We start from the raw sequence: 19563 nt of genomic DNA, 5'->3' as shown, positions 1-19563 counted from the left end.
CGGTCCTTGGGAGCTACAGTTCATTGAAGGAACCATGAATGCAACATGTACTGTGACATACTGAAACAGAACACGATCCCCTCCCTTTGGAGACTGGGCCGCAGGGCAGTATTCCAACATGCTAACGATCCCATACACACCTCAAAGACGACCACTGTCTTGCTGAAGAACCTGAGGGTAAAGGTGATGGACTGGCCAAGCATGTCTCCAGACCTAGACCCTATTAAGTATCTGTAGTGCATCCTCAAATGGAAGGTGGAGGAGCGCAAGGTCTCTAACATCCACCAGCTTTGTGATGTCATCATGGAGGCGTGGAAGAGCAGTGGCAACCTGTGAAGCTCTGGTGAACTCCATGCCCAAGCATCCATGCTGTTATACAAGCTGTACACTCACTGGTTTACATTGTAGCAAAGTGTCATTTCTTCAGTGCTGTCACATTAAAAGATATAATAAAATATTGACAAAAAATGTGAGGGGTGTACTCACTATTGTGAGATACTTTATATGTATGAATTTTATGTGAATTATTAAAAATTGTTTTATATTTTATATATGCCTACAAAGTCCATTATTCCTTTATTTAGCATTTATATATATGTCAGATACAGGCAGAAATAACCATTTCCTATTGTTTATTGATTGGATTACAATATTGTGACTTGGTACCAAGTGAGAGGCATAGGCTGATCTGTGTTAGAAATTTGTGAACACAGCCAAGAACTGCACAAATGAAAGGATTTACATGATTGTTGTTTTGGAGCCAGCATCTCAGTCCAGGAGTTTGATGCTGACCCTTAATAGTGCCTGAATAAACATGACTGTCGTTCTTGAGAGAAAAATAGACTGAGGTATTGCAAGTGAGAGTACTGTGGTCTTTGAGAGGTAATAGATACCTGTAATTGTACTTTCATATTACTTAGAACACACACGCTAAATATGATATCTAATGTTATGTCTAATTTAGTCTTCATTATTTGTAGTTGTTGCTATGTGCTATCCAATGGGCACAGCCAAATGTTGTAGCCTCACCTTTTTGTTTGTCTAATTGTGAATAGATCCTCTAAGGCTGGCCATACAGTATACAATCCTATGGTACAATATTTCTTTAGATTTACCAAAAATATAATATGAGGTCAAATATAAACACTTTGTATGCAATCAGGCAGACACTTTCACTACATAGTTGAAGGTAAATCTAAAGGAAATTAAATAAAAAAATTGTATAATATATGGCCAGCCTAAAGATATTTTTTTTTGTTTTGTAGAAGAATCATTAGCCCAGTAGAGAAGAGCAGACAGAAGTACAAAGCGGCCCCCCTTACAGTGGAATTTATACCCTTCTTTTACCGTGAGTACAGCCATTGTATGACTGCTAATAGCATTGCTCCATTGTTTTATTTATGTAAAAATGTAATTATGTAATAACTTAATTATATAATAACTTTCTCTATTGCAGAATGCTTTCAAGAAAGTGAACATCTTAAAGAAAGTTTAAAATGTTGCTTGTTACATCTTTTTGGAGCGGTTTTGTCTGGAGGCCAAGTAAGAATCATTTATACTGTTCTCTTTGTGTAGGGATGTTGGCAAAGCCCACTGCTATTTTCTTATTACGTGATACAAATATTTTTTTTGTGGTGGTCATCTCTGCTGTCCTCCTGTCTATATTGTTGATAGGTTAGATTAATATTACAAGTTAGAACCTTTTAAATCTAATCAGCCTATAATAATTTTGATGGACTATTCTTTAAAGTGGTTCTAAAATCAGAAGTTTTTTTTATCTTAATGCATTCTATGCATTGGGATAACAAGCCTTCAGTGTGCATCAGCCCCCCTAATACTTGACCTCCCCTTGATCCAACGTTGCTCGAGAACCTCGGCTGCCTGGGACTTTCCCTCCTGATTGGCTGAGTCAATGAGCTAATGAGGGGAGAGCATGGGGGCCGGGCTGAGCCACAGCTCCGTGTCTGAATAGACACACAGAGTAGCAGCTTGGCTTGGGTTCCCCCATAGCAAGATGCTTGCTGTGGGTGCACTCTGCAGGAGGGAGGGGACAAGAACACTGTCAGGGGACCTGACAACAGGAAGATCTGGGCTGCTCTGTGCAAAACCACTGCACAGAGCAGGTACGTATAATATGTTTGTTATTTTAAACCCCCCAAACAATAAAAACAAGACTTTAATATCACTTTAAGATCATTTGTAGTTTGTATGGCCAATTCTGCTCATGTTAAACATGTAGGCCTACCAATCTGAGCAGCTGTGCTGTTTTTGATATTGCACATTATGACGTCCCTGCTAACACAGACAAGCCCCGCCCCCCCCGCTCCTTAATCACTGGCTTTGATTGACAGCAGTGGGAGCCAATGGCTCCAACTGCTTCAGCAAAGCCAGAGAGACCAGAATATGAAGGGAAAGAAGAGCTGCAGATGGGAGCAACACTGGATTGAATGAGGGGCAGGTAAGTGTAAGGGGGGTGAGGGGGTAAAACTTGTGCATAAACATTTTTTATCCTAATGCATTAAAGTTTAAAGTGGATGTAAACCTGACAAAAAAAAAAATATTTGATTAAGGCTTGCACCTTGTACACTACAGTATAGAATTTAATGTCATCAGTGCCCAGTCTTGCCATGAAGAGTTAATCCAGCTCTGAGCAGTCCTATAATTTTTCAGTGAGATGAAATGGACAGAGAAATAGATGTCAGTTTCTTCCCCTTGCTGTGATTTACATGTCTCATGCACGAGGGTGAGAGAGGCATTCTATGTACATTCTGTGTACTTCAGATCCCCAGCTCTCCCAGGATTGGCTGCATCACACCTCAGCATGATTGGGCATTCTGAAGTCATGTGGTGACTTTCCTGGGTTTTGACTGGATGTTAGTGATCATGGGGCATAATCCACAAGACCAGCAGAAGTTCAGTGTAAGAAATATCAATGCCTGGCCAAGAGGAGTGTAGAGGTTGGCAGGGAGTCTACTGACATCACGACTCCACCCACCGAGCTCTGGACAACAAACCCACCCACAAAATCTGCAGTTTTTCGGGTCTCATAACAGACAGAGGGGAGACATTTGACAGGACATGAAGGAGTCATGTATATCCTTATAGATAACCACTATGGCAGTAATTTAGAAAGGATGAGAGTGGGATTGCATCCACTTTAAGCTTTGAAACCACATTAACCAACCTAGAAGCCCCCCCCCCCCCCCCCCTCTTTTATTTCACTCATTCTTGGAGGTTGATGTGGTACACTTGGTATGTCTTTAGCTCCATATTTTTATAATGTTAGAGCAATAATAAAGAATGTTATCTGTACTTTGTTTTAAAAGTATTTTTTAACTGGAGTAGTTGATGCTTGGAACAGACTACAATCAGGGGTAATGAGTCAGTCGACAAAAAGTGAATTTATACATAGGACAATAGATCTACGCTCAGACATAAAGTATATACTTATACTGCCCTCACTTTTCTATGTTTAGATACCTCTTTGCATTATTTGACAGGTTTTGCTTTTTCTGGTTGTAGATCCCCAAAAAATAAATAAAAGTGCATAAAAATAGCAAGCACATTCCACCTGTCACCATGTGTTTTTTTTTGTTTGTTGTAGAGCCACTTTAAATACTAGATAACTATTTATGTGTGTCATCAGGTTACCTCCAATAGTGATCTAACATTCACAAATCATTCACCAACATTGAATGTTTGGTGAAGGTCACATTCACTGCTTTATAAATATGCCTTTGTGTTCGCCGAATTCCTGTGCTTCATAAGAGTAAAAATGAAATAATCTTTGTACGAATCATGTGTACTGTTGAGAAATCATTATGACGTGACAGTGCTAGAAATTGGAGTTAAAATTCAACTACTATCATTTACGAAATCAGTTCCTTTAGGTGTGTCCTTGAAAGTGTTTTCAATTTCCAGAAAAAATGTGCTCTACCTGTTTTGACCTTACATTGTTTGCCTAAAGGTGACATACATTGATTTTTTTAATAGCAATGCAACAATATAAAGCATAACCCTAACCCAAGACTTTTTCTAGATTGGGATGGTGGGGAAGGCTGATTAGAGGCTCTATATGTTTCATTGCTGTCTGTGTCCCTATTGAGTATATTTCATTCCTATCAGAAGCAATTGGAAACAGGGACATAAGCAATGTTTTTATTGTTGTCTGTGCCTTTCTGTCTCAGTGATACATCTTCTTGTATAGGCATCACAGAGACGGAGTGAGGGAAAATTTCCCTCTGGTGTCAGAGTCACAAATAACCTGCTAATAATAATAAAATAAAATAATACATTCTTACTGTTCCCCACTTCCCTCCAAAATGTGTATTAGCTGGAGGGGTTGGTCAGTGGCTATGACTTTTGTTTATACTTAAAGGGATTGTAAAGTGTCAGAAACCATGAAATCAGACCGAGACAGAAGTACAGTTAAATCACACTTGTTTAATAATAAAAGTAAAAAGAACTTAGTCAAAACATAGCCAAAGTTCAGTAACTGGAATGGATAGTCAGCCAAGCCATAAGTCAGGGATCAACGTAGAGAAACAGCACGCAGGATCTGAAGCCAGAAGGGATGACAGCAAGGCAAGTCTTTAACTACTTGCTTACTGGGCACTTAAACCCCCCTCTGTCCAGACCAATTTTCAGCTTTCAGCGCTGTCGTACTTTGACAATTGTGTGGTCATACAACACTGTACCAAAATGAAATTTTTATAATTTTTTTCCCCACAAATAGAGCTTTCTTTTAGTGGTATTTGATCACCTCTGCGGTTTTTATTTTTTGTTAAATTTTTTTTAAAAGACCGAATAAAAAAAAAAATATATATTTTTTTATAAAATTTTGCAAACAGGTAATTTTTCTCCTTCATTGATGTACGCTGATGAGGCTGCACTGATGGGCACTGATGGGCTGCATTGGTGGGCACCAATAGGGTGGCATTGGTGGACACTGATAGGCGGCACTGGTGGGCACTGATAGGCGACACAGAGGTGGCACTGAAGGGCATTGATAGGTGGCATTGGTGGGCACTGAGAAGTGGCACTGATAGGTGGCACTAATTGGTGGCACTGATAGCTGGCAGTGATGGGCACTGATAGGTCACAGTGATGGGCACTGATGGGTGGCAGTGATGGGCACTGGTAGGTTACACTGAAAGTCAGCACTGCTAGAGGTGGCACTGATGAGGCACTGATTGTCACCACTGGTGGGCATTGATAAGTGGCACTTATGGGCATTGATAGGTGGCACTCGTGGGCATTGATAGGTGGCATAGAGGAGGAGGCAGATGTGCCTCCTTGCTCTTTGGGACCAATGTCCCTTGAACATAAGCCGGTGATCGGCTTTTTTTCTCCTCACGATGTCAGCTGACGACACAGAGCCGCTCCAGACTCTAGAAGGATCCTGACCATATTGTCAGGATCCACCCAGCTGCCTTCCAGGGTCTTGCTCTCATTGCACAGCTGAGAATCGAAGCCAGTTCAGAAGAACTCACACTATTTCAAAGCTGTGTTCAGTGTGAACGAGGGCTGACAGTCACTTCTCTTCACTTCAAGAAGACCAAAAATTGAGTAATCAATGGTCATGTGATTGCTTAGTTCTCGGTCTTAGAGCGGGCAGGGGGCATCTGCAGCATTAAACGGATGGTGTAGCATAGAGGTGGGTATGTGTTTTGTTTTGTTTTTTATTAACCCCATACATCTCCTTTAAAGGTACTTTATGTGAGTTTTAGATTTTTAGATTTTTTTTTTTTTTTTTTGCACCATATTTTAATAAATGCATTACATGTACATATTTAGTGGTTGTTAACCCACCAATGTAACTCTACATTTTCCTCTCAGTTTTTTACTGTAATGGCCCCGTGTGACTGTGCTTTATAAAAATAATGCTGTATACACCTTGAGTACAGAGCACTGATCTGCGCTCATTGACCTGCCACCTATCTCCTCTCTCAGCCCGACAGATGCTGCGGGCGGGGCCGGGTGGAGGAGGAGAGAGTTGGCCCCACCTGCTGCATCTATCAGGCCGAGGGAGGAGATAGGCGGCAGGTCAGTGAGCGCAGATCAGCGCTCTGTATACAAGGTATATACAGCATTATTTTTTATAAAAGACTGTCACAGGGGGCCATTACAGTAGAAAAAAGTAACTTGAGCAGCAGGATGGGAGGGGGCGGCGCAGACACGAAGCTGACAGGCAGAGAGGAGAGGGGGGAAGGAGAGGAGGAGGGAAAGGACACAGGAGACATAGAGAAGGCTGCAGCTGACGGCTCAGCAGCCCTGATATATTGTGGTCAGCGTACAGGGGGAGGGTAGAAACTGGCAGGATCAGCCTGGTATTACAGGTGATACAGGGGGCCAAATTACACAGCACAAGCACTGTGCTTCATAACATGCTTTATAGGAACAGGATCTTTATTTATTTCTTTGGGTTAACAAATGCTTTAACCACTAGCCCACCAGACACCGTCATTATACTGTAGCAGGTTGGCTCTCTCCTGCAAATTGCCATAGCTGTATGTCAGCCCTTTAAACAGCTATAGCAGGCTCATGCGCTGCACGGCGAGGGCTCTGATGCACGTGGCATGCGGTCACGATGACCGCCAGCCAATCGCGAGCATGAGAGACAGAAAGGGGATTTGTGTGTGTAAACACACAAATCCCTGTTCTGTCAGGCGAGGAGAGACAGATCATCTGCTCCTACTAAGTAGGAACAGCGATATGTCACATCCCCATACAGTTAGAACACACACAGAGGGAGCACTTTTAACCCCTTGATCGCCCACTAGTGTTAACCCATTCCCTACCAGTGACATTTATACAGTAATCAGTGCATTTTATAGCACTGATCGCTGTATAAATGTCAGTGGTCCCAAAAATGTGCCAAAAGTGTCCGATCTGTCCTCCGCAATGTCGCAGTACTGCTAAAAATCGCAGATCACCGCCATTGCTAGTAAAATAATAATAATAAAAAGGGCATAAATCTTTCCCATAGTTTGTAGATGCTATAACTTTTGCACACGCCAATCAATATACGCCTATTGCGATTTTTTTTTTTACCAAAAATATGTAGAAGAATATATATCGGCCTAAACTGATGAAGAAAATTTTTTTTAAAAACATTTTTGAGGATATTTATCAAAAAGTTAAAAAAAATTTTTTTTTAAATTGTCACTTTTTTTTGTTTATAGCAAAAAAAAGAACAAAAAAACGCAGACGTGATCAAATGGTACCAAAAAAGGATGGCAATTTTGTTTGGGTACAGCGTCACATGACCGCGCAATTGTCGGTTAAAGCGACGCAGTGCCGTATTGTAAAGAATGGCCTAGTCGGGAAGGGGACAAATTCTTCCGGGGCTGAAGTGGTTAAAGGTTCTCTGTTTATTGAAGTATTAATATATCAAGAAAAGGAATCTATATCTTTGACAACTGCTAAGAGAAAGCTATTACAGGATATGTTTCTATAGATTGTAGTGTGGTCAGTTAATCGTTAGGAGTGTAAGAAAAACATAGACTTAAGGGACAAGTAAACTGGAAAAAGTAGAAAAGTACTATTATAATGTACTGCTAAGTAAAAGGCACAGACTAATCAGTAAACAGAAAAAACTTGAATGGTCTCCAGGAGAAAATGATTATTTGTAGGCATTTACTTACCGTAGTATGTATAGTGAGAGCTATACATAGCAAATTCACTTTCACTAAAGGCCACATATCAATTCTAATTTATCAGAATATCTGATCTATTTTGTTCCTCTAGAGAAACGCCCTTCAAGTCATTTCTCCTGCCACAATGGAAGTTCTGATGCGTGTATTAGCAGATTGTGACACATGGGATGAGCGGGACCCGGATGAAGTGAGTCGTAAAGCAGAGCTAACCCTTAAGTGCCTGACAGAAGTTGTACACATCCTACTAGTGAGCAGCTCTGACCAGAGACAAGTGGAAATCGGGACCATCTTAGAGAACTACTTCAAGCTGCTTAATTCTGATCATTCAGCCTTACCAGGACTGAGAAGGTCCAGACAATGGGAGAGCAGGTTCATCACACTACAAATAAAGATGCTAAGTAAGTTTACTCACCAGGTTTACAGATGTTTTTATTTTCTCAAGACAATGTTTTTTTTTCTATAAGTTTTATGAATTTAACTAAAATGTAATTACTTAACCACTTTCAGACCGGACCAATTTGCTGGTCAAAGACCAGACCACTTTTTGCGATTCGCCACTGCGTCGCTTTAACTGACAATTGCGCGGTCGTGCGACGTGGCTCCCAAACACAATTGACATCCTTTTTTTCCCACAAATAGAGCTTTCTTTTGGTGGTATTTGATCACCCCTGCGGTTTTTATTTTTTGCGCTATAAACAAAAATAGAGCGACAATTTTGAAAAAAACGCATTATTTTTTACTTTTTGTTATAATAAATATCCCCCAAAAATATATAAAAAAAAATTTTTTTCCCTCAATTTAGGCCGATACGTATTCTTCTACATATTTTTGGTAAAAAAAAAATCGCAATAAGCGATTATTGATTGGTTTGCGCAAAAGTTATAGCCTTTACAAAATAGGGATAGTTTTATAGCATTTTTATTAATAATTTTTTATTATTTTTTTTTTTACTAGTAATGGCGGCGATCTGCGATTTTTATTGTGACTGCGACATTGTCGGGGACCCATCGGACATTTTTGACACATTTTTGGGACCATTGTCATTTATACAGTAATCACTGCTATATAAATGCAGTGATTCCTGTGTAAATGACACTGGCAGTGAAAGGGTTAACCAGTGGGTGGCAGTGTAGGGGTTAAGTGTTCCTAGGGGTGTGTTACTAACTGTGGGGGGGTTGGGCTTTCATTTAGTGTACACTGATCTCTGCTCCAATCACATGGAGCAGAGATCAGCGTCACTAGTTGCTAGGCAGAATGGGAAAATGTTGTTTATACAGCATTTCCTCCATTCGGCCGCTCCGTGAGACGATCGCGGGGATGCCCGCGGCGATCGAGTCCGTGAGTCCGGTCGCGGGGCCCGCGGACTCGATCGCCGCGGGCATCCCCGCGATCGTCTCACGGAGCGGCCGAATGGAGGAAATGCTGTATAAACAAAATTTTCCCATTCTGCCTAGCAACTAGTGACGCTGATCTCTGCTCCATGTGATTGGAGCAGAGATCAGTGTACACTAAATGAAAGCCCAACCCCCCCACAGTTAGTACATGTACGCCAATATGCCTGCCCGTGCCATGCTGTCGACGTACATCGTTGTGCGCTGGTCGGGAAGTGGTTAAACTGTACATTAGCGTAAGAAGAAATATGGGCTCCTAATAAATTACATGTATATAGCTAGGCTGCACATACAGTATATTGTGATACAACATATACTTCATAATAGTGCAAAGGTTTTCTCCGCCTTCCACAGAATACCCCATCCAGGATAAAAGTTTGGTTCATTGAATCTGATGTGTTTTTTGTTGGCTATGAAAATATTGTTATTAATCTTCTAACAAAACTTACATTTAGGCCCCTTTCACAAGAACGATCCGTTCAGGTCCGCCTGTCAGTTTTTCAGGCGGACCCGGATGGATGCTTCATAGAGCTCTGTGGAGCGTCGGATGTCAGTGGTGACATGTCCGCCGACATCCGAGCCGCTCTGACCCCAAAAGCTATTTTTCCATCCATCATCGGATTGGATCGGATGACGACGGACACTGCGGTCCATCGTCACCCGATCTCCCATAGGGGAGAGCGGCGCTGTGACAGGTCCATCCCCGCACAGTGTGCAGAGACGGACCTGTCATCTTCTTGCTCAGAGCAGATCGCTCCGGCGATCCCCGCTGAGCAAGCGGATATCCACGGGGCGGATCATCACTGATCTGCCCCGTGTGAAAGGACCCTAATAGTCCAGTCAGGATGAATGTTACATTAGTATTAAAGTGGTAGTAAAGTCTTTTTTTTTTTTAACTTGTACCTACAGGTTAGCCTATATAATAAGGCAGGGCTTGACAAATTTGCTTTGAATTAAGGAGCCAGTTAAAAAAGTTAGGAGCCAGTTTTTTTTTTTTCAGCTCCGGGGGTAAGGCCACTCATTTTCACCCCCTATCCCTAACTCACAATGGAGCACCCAGTCAATAACTCCATTGAAACGCTGTTACATCAGGGGTATGGGCTGACCAGAAAGAGTAAGGCTGGCAACAGATGGAACTGGCTGGCACTGGCAGGTGGCACTGGTTGCCACTGAAAGGCACGTGGAACTGCCAGATGGCACCGGCAGGTGACACTGGTTGGCATTGACAGGTGACACTAGTTGGAACTGGCAGGTGACACTAGTTGGAACTGGCAGGTGACACTAGTTGGAACTGGCAGGTGACACTAGTTGGAACTGGCAGGTGACACTGGTTTGGAACTGGCAGGTGGCACTATTGGCACTGGCAGGTGGCACTGGTTTGGAAGTGGCAGGTGGCCCTGGTTGGTGATGGCAGGTGGCCCTGGTTGGCGGTGGCACTAGTTGTCACTGGCAGATGGCACTGATTGGCTGTGGCACTGGTTGGTGTTGGCAGATGGCACTGGTTGGCTGTGGCACTAGTTGGCACTGGCACTGATTGGCGGTGGCACTGATTGGCAGTGGCACTGGCAGGTGGCACTGATTGGTAGTGGCAGGTGGCACTGATTGGTAGTGGCAGGTGGCACTGATTGGCGGTGGCAGATGGCACTGGCAGGTGGCACTGATTGACGGTGACACTCGGCACTGGCAGGTGGCACTGACTGACGATGGCACTGGCGGGTGGCACTGATTGGCACTGGCAGGTGGCAGGTGGCACTGATTGACGGTGACACTCGGCACTGGCAGGTGGCACTGACTGACGGTGGCACTGGCGGGTGGCACTGATTGGCACTGGCAGGTGGCAGGTGGCACTGATTGGTAGTGGCAGGTGGCACTGATTGGTAGTGGCAGGTGGCACTGATTGGCGGTGGCAGATGGCACTGGCAGGTGGCACTGATTGACGGTGACACTCGGCACTGGCAGGTGGCACTGACTGATGGTGGCACTGGTGGGTGGCACTGATTGGCACTGGCAGGTGGCAGGTGGCACTGGGTGGTGGTTGCAGGTGGTATTGATTGGCGATGGCACTGGTTGGCACTAGCAGGTGGCACTGATTGGCGGTGGCACTGATTGGCGGTGCCAGGTGGCACTGGTTGCCGCTGGCAGGTGGCACTGATTGGTGGTGGCACTGGCAGGTGGCACTGATTGGCGGTGGCAGGTGGCACTGACTGACGGTGGCACTGGCAGGTGGCACTGATTGGCACTGGCAGGTGGCACTGATTGGCGGTGGCACTGGTTGGTGGCAGGTGCTATTGATTGGTGGCACTGGTTGGCACTGGCAGGTGGCACTGGTTGGCGCTAGCACTGGTTGGCGCTGGCAGGGGGCACTGGTTGGTGGTTGTAGGTGGTATTGATTGGAGGTGGCACTGGTTGGCACTAGCATGTGGCACTGATTGGTCGCAGGTGGCACTGATTGGCGGTGGCAGGTGGCACTGACACTGGCAGGTGGCACTGATTGGCGGTGGCAGGTGGCACTGATTGGCGGTGGCACTGGTTGGCACTGGCAGGTTTCACACAGAGCACTCTGTTACTGAAATGTAACAGAGGAGCTGTCAGAATTGAGCTTAATGTCGGAAAGGGCGGGACCCTGCCGGGGTGTGAAACTGACAAGTAACAGAGAGGTGGATATGTCAGATTCCAGCCTGATGTCAGGGTGGGCGGGACCCGGCCGGGGTGGGCGGAACTCAGCAGCTATCAAACACCAGCCAACGATTGTGCTGCTTAAGAAAAGGGGCGGGCCACATACACGTAGCGGCCCGCCCAGATCCCATTGGCTGGTGTTTGATAGCTGCTGGGTCCCGCCCCCACCCCGACCGGGTCCCGCCCACCCCGACATTGGGCTGACAGTTCCTCCTCTCTCCATTGCGTGTCATTTTCACACGCTCAGCGCGGCGCTGCTGAGTGTGGAGAAGGGAGGAGGACGGCAGTCAGTGTTAATGCTGCTGCATGTCTGGGGCATCGATAGTGAGTGGGCTGGTGGCAGCTTAGGCGCCAGGTCGCGATTTCTGGTCGCATTGGCGACCTGGCGCCTGGGGTTTGTCGAGCCCTGTAATAAGGCTTACCTGTAAGTACTGTGAATATCTCCTAAACTTGCACTGTTTAAGATATATTCACACTCATCAAGGGACAGCATATCTGCGCCATCTCCAGAGCTCTGTGCCGCAGCTGTGACTGTCATTGCAGCGCGGACATTTAGATGGCCGGAGCATGCAAACCCGGAAGGAAGAAGAAGGGGAAGATGGAAGCCCTGTATGGGTGACAGCGCACCGCTGGAGGGTTTCATTCTAAGGTAAGCATTTCAAAATGTGCTAGTATGTGATGCAGACTAGCACATTATGACATTCATTTACAGAGAAGATTTTTTTTTTAAAGGCTGCGGTTTACTATCGCTTTAAAATAGATTTTTACTATTATTGCACACAGAAAATACTTTTTTTTTTTTCCAGTTAATGTTGGAACAAAGCTTTTCTTGCATACTTGACTGGAGATCAGGAGCCTAGCCTAGATTTATATTGTTTATTAAAAAAATTGTAACAGAATAAAATTACAGGTACAACATTGCCTTTAACAGACCCTACAGTAGAGTCACTGGGAGTGTAGCCTTATTTAAGTACTGTAAATGGTGATTTACCGTGTGTACAGTGCTAAAGCAGGCTTCGGCACTGAGGCTGTAAACCAGCCTTTCTCAGCTTTTTCAACAAAGAGGAGCCCTCTAAATAATGTTCTGGTCTCAAGGAACCCCTGATAAAATGACAATATCTACAACTCATGACAGCCCTCCTGTCACGAAACTACAATTCCCATCATGCCTCTGCCTTCGGGAGTCAAGCTTGTAACTGTCAGTGGCTTGCAATTCCTCATGGGACTTGTAGTTCCGCAACAGCTGGAGGGCCACAGGCATTAGTGTGATGGCCATTGGAAAGAATATTCCTAACGCTTGTGATCATTGGTAAGGATTACCCCCTTACAGATGGCTAAAAAAGATCAATAGTGTCAATGGGAACTTATTTGAGAGGCAGAAATTGCTCAAGGAACCCCTAACCCTGCTGTAAACTCTGGTTGAGAAAACCTGCTGTAAACATTGAAGGATGCTGCCTCCATCAGGAAGAGTGAGCCTGTGACTGGGCAGCTGTCACCTTTACAGGCTCACTCTTCCTGATGGAGCTGCGGCCGCGTTAGCGCTAAACTTCTGCTCCCTTTTAACCCCAAAGAAGGGGTCAAAACGCCCATATTGCAGCGCTTCTAAAGTGCTTTTCATTTAAATGGGCAGGGTGTTTTGGGAGTGCTGTATACAACGCTCCCAAACCACCCCAAAGACTTTTCATAACGTCCCACAAGCGCCACGCCCCAGTGTGAAAAGACACACTGAAACGAATGGGAGGTGGTTTTCTGGCATTATTTCGAGCCTATTCCTAAAACGCCTAAAACCGCCTCAGTGTTAAAGGGGTCTAAGCCCTTGTACACACGGTCGGAAATTCAGACGGAAAACGTCCGATCGGACCGTTTTGTCGGATAATCCGACCGTGTGTGGGCTCCATCTGACTTTTTCCGTCGGAATGTCCGACCAACAAAGTTTGAGACCTGGATATAAAATTGTCAGACAACATGATCCAATCAGACTTTGTCCGATCGTTTGTAGAGAATTCCGATCGGACAAAGTGCCACGCATGCTCAGATCAAATTACGAGACCAAAGCTATTGGCTACTAGCCTGAACATAGTCCCGTCGTAACGAACGAACGTCATCACGTTCTGAACGATCAGATTTTCCGACAACTTTGTCCGACCGTGTGTATGCAATACCAGTTTCCGAAAAAATCCGTCTGAAAAAATCAGACGGATTTTGTTGTCGGAATGTCCGACCGTATGTACAAGGGCTAAGAGACAATAACAGGATCATGTTTGCAGCTGTAGCCATGATCCTGGTATAACCGCTTGCTTCTGATATAAAGCGGTTAAAGTGTATTTTCACTTTTGCAGCCAGGCTGGGATAACACCTACTTTATATTTGTTACATATCCCCATTAACATAGCATAGACTAAAAAAAAAAAAAAAAAAAAAAAAAGAAAAGTAAAAATTACAGTTTAACTTTTTGGGATTATCTATTCTGGGCCCTCTTGCAAAAAAATAAAATAAAAAAAATCCTAGGTAGTTCTTTGTTTATAAGGGGGTGGCAGGCTGTATTTGTCATAATTAACCCTGTCTGTATTGTGTAGGCAGATCTTCATTATCAGTTGTCACTAGATTTGAACACTCCCTGTCCTAACAAAGAGTTGAAGGTGTAGAGGCTGGCCTTTTTTGCATTGTATGTTAATGAGAACAGACTTGGGACAGATTCACTCTAACATTGTTCAAAGAACCAACCATGACACACCTCCTTCTGAAAAAACATCCAAAAGATAAGAAATATAATTTTTTTTCTTTTTTTTTAGGCACACTGTGTGAAAGGTAACATCTAACAACCATATAGTGGGGTTTTCGCAAATTCGACTGCAAAAGTAGACACACTTAAAATAAGTAGGGGCATTTTAAGTAGTGGTACTGGAAGGTTGGGCATTTTGAGTTGTCTCTTAAGAACTTATTTTGGGATTATTATAATGACTTTTATTATATTTTGTATTTTTTTTTTCTGCACAGACTGTATGACTGATATGTTAAACTGTACAGACAGGCCGGTACTGCAAACTATTTTCTTAAACAGCAACTGCTTTGAACACCTTATCAGATTGCTGCAGAATTGTAGGGTAAGTCGCTTTAGACAGCAATCTAATTTTGTATTTTTGTCAATGTACACAAGTGTGAATTGCCACATGGGAAACTATTTGCAGCTTCTCTCATCACTATTGTAGTAAAATGATGTTTTTAAACAGAATGTGACCTTTGTGTTTGAACTAAAACATTGTACTAGTTACAGTATTTCTAGAAAGACAATTAGTAACTTCTGTTTCTCAGGCTAGTTAGCATGTCCTTTAATATAAACCCAGACTCTGCAGCATACCATCCTATTTCATTTAACATGCATGTGCAGTTCGTAACTTGAGTTCTGTTAAGATCACAGAAAGATCTTTGTCTTTTCTACATTACTTAACCATTTTAACCAGTGCCTGGAACTTACAGTGCATGATGCTAAGAAGACTAATCCATCATTGAAAGCAGCATTATGAGGTTGTGTTTATTGTTTTGCTTTTCTTGGCCCATCAAAACTTTTTCTCCAAAATTAGTTTTCCTAAAGTATAAGCTCTTCAGCCAGTAAAAATAATAACAGTCAGCAGTTACAAATACTGTAACTTCTGACTTTTAGTGAAAGGGCACTTACCTGTCCAGTAATCCTGTGGTTTCACATCCTGCTTCCCACTGCGAATGCGCGAGTCGTACTTCGCATTGTGAATGGACCCGTTGCAGGGGAGTGGGGGCACCAACTTACATTTCAATTGCTTTGATGGTCAGAGCCTGCTCCTCAAAAAAATAAAAGTGCAAAATATAATAAGGGGAGGGGCAGAATTAAAAACGCTTTAACTTCCCTTTTATGGTGAATCTCTGATTTAAATAGAGACTAGAATATTGTTATCTTTTTTAATGACACATGACCTCATTTGCTTTATGATATATTGCTCAGAATTATAGTGAACGTGTACTTTGCCCATGCAGGGCAAAGCAGCAGCTGACCATTCTGGTTCCTGTAGCAATCTGTCTTCCTTTTGGCCACTGGAAGGGAAGAAAAATAATTGGTAGTTCTGAGTTTGAGGGGCATGTCTTTGTCTCCTCTTCCTCACATGTGACATTCCTAGTGCTTGGCAATTAGTTTATCAGGCACTCGGAGAGTCTTTAGATCTTCAAGTCATAAATTAAAGAGGAAGTAGTCTTCCTTTTTAATTGTACCTACAGGTAAGCCTATAGTAAGGCTTACCTGTAGGTACTGTAAATATCTCCTAAACCTGCAACGTTTAGGAGATATTTACTATATACGCTGCCGCCAAAGTCATTGGCACATGTACACTGAAGGAACGGCTTGCTTGTGCCGTTTCTTCAGGGCCCGAGCCCACGCCATGCCATAACTCTGGGAAAGATGTCCAAAGCTCATTATGCCTATGTCGGCCGGTTTCTATCAAACTGGCCAATGCCCCCTGAAAATTCGTCCATGTATACTAGGTTTTAGAGCTCACACATTGCTTTTGCTTCTTCCCCAGAGCAAATATATTGGCAGGGGAGTGAAAGAAAGGTGAGCATAAGTTGCTGCCAAGTTGGAATTAAATTAAACCAATTGCTTTAAATAAAACAAGGGTTTATTATCACTTTAATATAAGTCTGACCTACTTGGTGAAAAACCTTTTAGGGGTGCTTCTTTCCATGTCAATCATATATGGAACATTGCAATTATATCCTCCTGTTTGGTTAGAATTTCACACCTGCATCCCACTTACTTCCTGTTTTCAGTGTACGAAGTAGTTCAGTCCCAAGCTTACAAGAAGGCATTTCGAGGGTAGGGCTTTAGTACACGTACCTTGTTCGTGCTGCAGTGGTTACATCTTTATGTGAACAACATCTGAATTTTAGAAAATCCTAGCAAGCTGAATATTGAAATGTCTTTTTTTTTTTAATAACCTTTTTTACAAAATGGCTAATGTGGCAATTGTTTTTCTGGTAAAACGAAATTTACTCTCAAATAAACATTTTACATTATGAGTTAACTAAATGGCTTACATCTCATATAAGCGTTAACTTGTTAGCGCAGGCACTGCAATAAAATGCATGGTCTGTTTATTAGATCTGGGCTCCCTCCCTCCTGTAAAAATTGATGTACGTGAAAAATTTACCTGTAAGAAAAACCTTGGCGATTCTATCATAAAGAACATTGTGCAGCCCTGTTAAAGGATAACAATGCTTTTGTCTTTGCCATTTAAGTGTCCTTTTGTATTGTCCCCTTGTCACATAGTCAATGCACATTGAACAGGCATGGTACACTGTCACCACCAGCAAGCCTGCCTTAAGAAATGATGTGCAGAAGTTGCTGGAATGCATGTATGTAGATAGAGAGAGGTTGCAAGTGATCAGTGGTTCTCATATGTAACAAGGAATGAAAAAAGTATTTTATTTAAAAAAAAAAACACAGTTTATGATGAAATATGCTATAGTGAACTAAATGTAATTCCGTTGAGATTAACTTTAAATAGCTGTTAAGGATCCATGCACACTAGGCAGCTGAAAAAATGCCTTGAACCTCTGGCAGAAAAAGCATCATAAAACTGGGCAAAGTGGCTTGTATTGCAAAAGAGTTTATAGTGCCTTGACATTTTACACATTTTGTCAAGTTGCAACCAAAAGCGTAAATGTATTTTATTGGGATTTTTTTGGGGATAGACCAACACAAAGTGGCATATAATTGTGAAGTGGAAGGAAAATGATAAAGGGTTTTCAATTTTTTTTACAAATATCTGAAAAGTTTTGTGTGCATTTGTATTCAGCCCCCCCGTCAATACTTTGTAGAACCACCTTTCACTGCAATTACAGCTGCAAGTTTTTTTGGGGATGTCTCTACCAGCTTTGCACATCTAGAAAGTGAAAATTTTGCCCATTCTTCTTTGCAAAATGTCTCAAACTCTGTCCGATTGGATGGAAAACATCTGTGAACAGCAATTTTCAAGTCTTGCCACAGATTCTCAGTTCAGGACTTTGACTGGGCCATTCTAACACATGAATATGCTTTGATCTAAACCAGGGGTCTCAAACTGGCGGCCCTCCAGCTGTTGCGAAACTACAAGTCACGAGTCATGCTTGTAACTGTCAGCCTTGCAATGCCTCATGGGACTTGTAGTTCCGTAATAGCTGGAGGGCCACCAGTTTGAGACCCCTGATCTAAACCATTCCATTGTATCTTTGCCTGTATGTTTAGGGTCGTTGTCCTGCTGGAAGGTGGACCTCTGCCACAGTCTCAAGTCTTTTGCAGACCAACAGGTTTTCTTCTACGATTGCCCTGTATTTGGCTCCATCCATCTTCATGTTTCACGGTGGGGATGGTGTTTTCAGGGTGATGTGCAATGTTAGTTTTGTACCAAACATAGTATTTTGCTTTTAGGCCAAAAAGTAAAAATTTTGGTCTCCTCTGACCAGAGCACCTTCTTCCACGTGTTTGCTGTGTCTCCCACATGGCTTCTCGCAAACTGCAAACAGGATTTCTTATGGCTTTCTTTCAACAATGGCTTTTTTTTTTGCCTCTCTTCCATAAAGGTCAGGTTTGGGGAGTGCGTGACTAATAGTTGTCCTGTGGACAGATTCTCCCACCTGAGCTGTGGATCTCTGCATCTCCTTGGAGTTACCATGGGCCTCTTGGCTGCTTCTCTGATTAATGCTCTCCTTGTCTGGCCTGTCAGTTTAGGTGGCCAACCATGTCTTAGTAGGTTTACAGTTGTGCCATACTCTTTCCATTTTCGCATGGTGGATTGAACAGTGCGCTGTCCAAAGCTTGGGATATTTATTTATAACTTAACCTGCTTTTAACTTCTCCACAACTTTATCCCTGACCTGTTTGGTGTGTTCCTTGGCCTTCATGGTGCTGTTTGTTCATTAAAGTTCTCTAACAAACTTCAGAGGGCTTCACAGAACAGCTTTATTTATACTGAGATTACATTACACACAGGTGGACTCTATTTACTAATCAGGTGACTTCTGAAGGCAATTGGTTCCACTAGATTTTAGTTAGGGGTATCAGAGTAAAGGGGACTGAATACAAATGCACGCCACACTTTTCAGATATTTATTTGTAAACATTTTTGCAAACCATTTATCATTTTCCTTCCACTTCACAATTATGTGCCACTTTGAGTTAGTCTATCACATAAAATCCCAATCAAAATACATTTTACGTTTTTGGTTGTAACGTGACAAAATGTGGACAATTTCAAGAGGTATGAATACTTTTTCAAGGCACTGTATACACGGTTATGGCCATATATTTTATAAGTGTTTTTACAAAACATTCCCTGTGCTCATTTTCACTTTGCTTTGGCAGGCAAGACCGTTATGCATAATTAATTCAGTTGCCCTTTAAGCTGTTTACCTGCAGTTCAGCTTTAAAGAGTATCTCTACTGTTTTAGAAAAGCATAAAACAAATTAAAAATAATATAGTATATGCAATTGCTACACAAGCCTATTTTGTAATTTAACGTTTTTAAAAATGACCTTTTCCAATCTTCAGCCACTGTAATTTCCTGCTTGTGTAATTTGCTTACTTATTTTTCCAGAAGTCTGCACAAAGATACAAGTCAAATTTTAGACACCATCTGCAATAGAAATTTCAGTTTTTGTAAGATACTTCCCAAGGGTTAGATACTTTTACAGGGATGTTGACCCTGCAGCTTTTCTCATTAGAATACTGAGAGCGCACCAGCTGATTATAATGAACCAGCTCCTCCCCCACATTCAGAATCAGTCTGTAATAAGTCTGGTGAAAGAAACAGCTAATTCTTTAGCGCAATGAAAA

General features: G+C 42.7%; 1 protein-coding gene across 1 annotated transcript in view; it reads left to right on the top strand.

Annotated features, from left to right (window-relative positions):
• The window catches only part of LOC143924327 (neurobeachin-like protein 1), a 305361-nt gene that overhangs the window by 131372 nt on the left and 154426 nt on the right, over positions 1 to 19563 (top strand). Inside the window, exons 7-10 of the mRNA XM_077448578.1 lie at positions 1266 to 1348; positions 1457 to 1542; positions 7750 to 8056; positions 14723 to 14829. Of these exons, the coding sequence (XP_077304704.1) occupies positions 1266 to 1348; positions 1457 to 1542; positions 7750 to 8056; positions 14723 to 14829 (583 nt within the window). The remainder of the gene's footprint in view (positions 1 to 1265; positions 1349 to 1456; positions 1543 to 7749; positions 8057 to 14722; positions 14830 to 19563) is intronic.

This window comes from Lithobates pipiens, unplaced genomic scaffold (genome assembly GCF_037356315.1).
Source record: "Lithobates pipiens isolate NorthernLeopardFrog02 unplaced genomic scaffold, aLitPip1_a1.2 Scaffold_22, whole genome shotgun sequence".
NCBI classification, from domain to species: Eukaryota; Metazoa; Chordata; class Amphibia; order Anura; family Ranidae; genus Lithobates; species Lithobates pipiens.
This window is presented reverse-complemented; position numbering and strand designations above follow the sequence as displayed.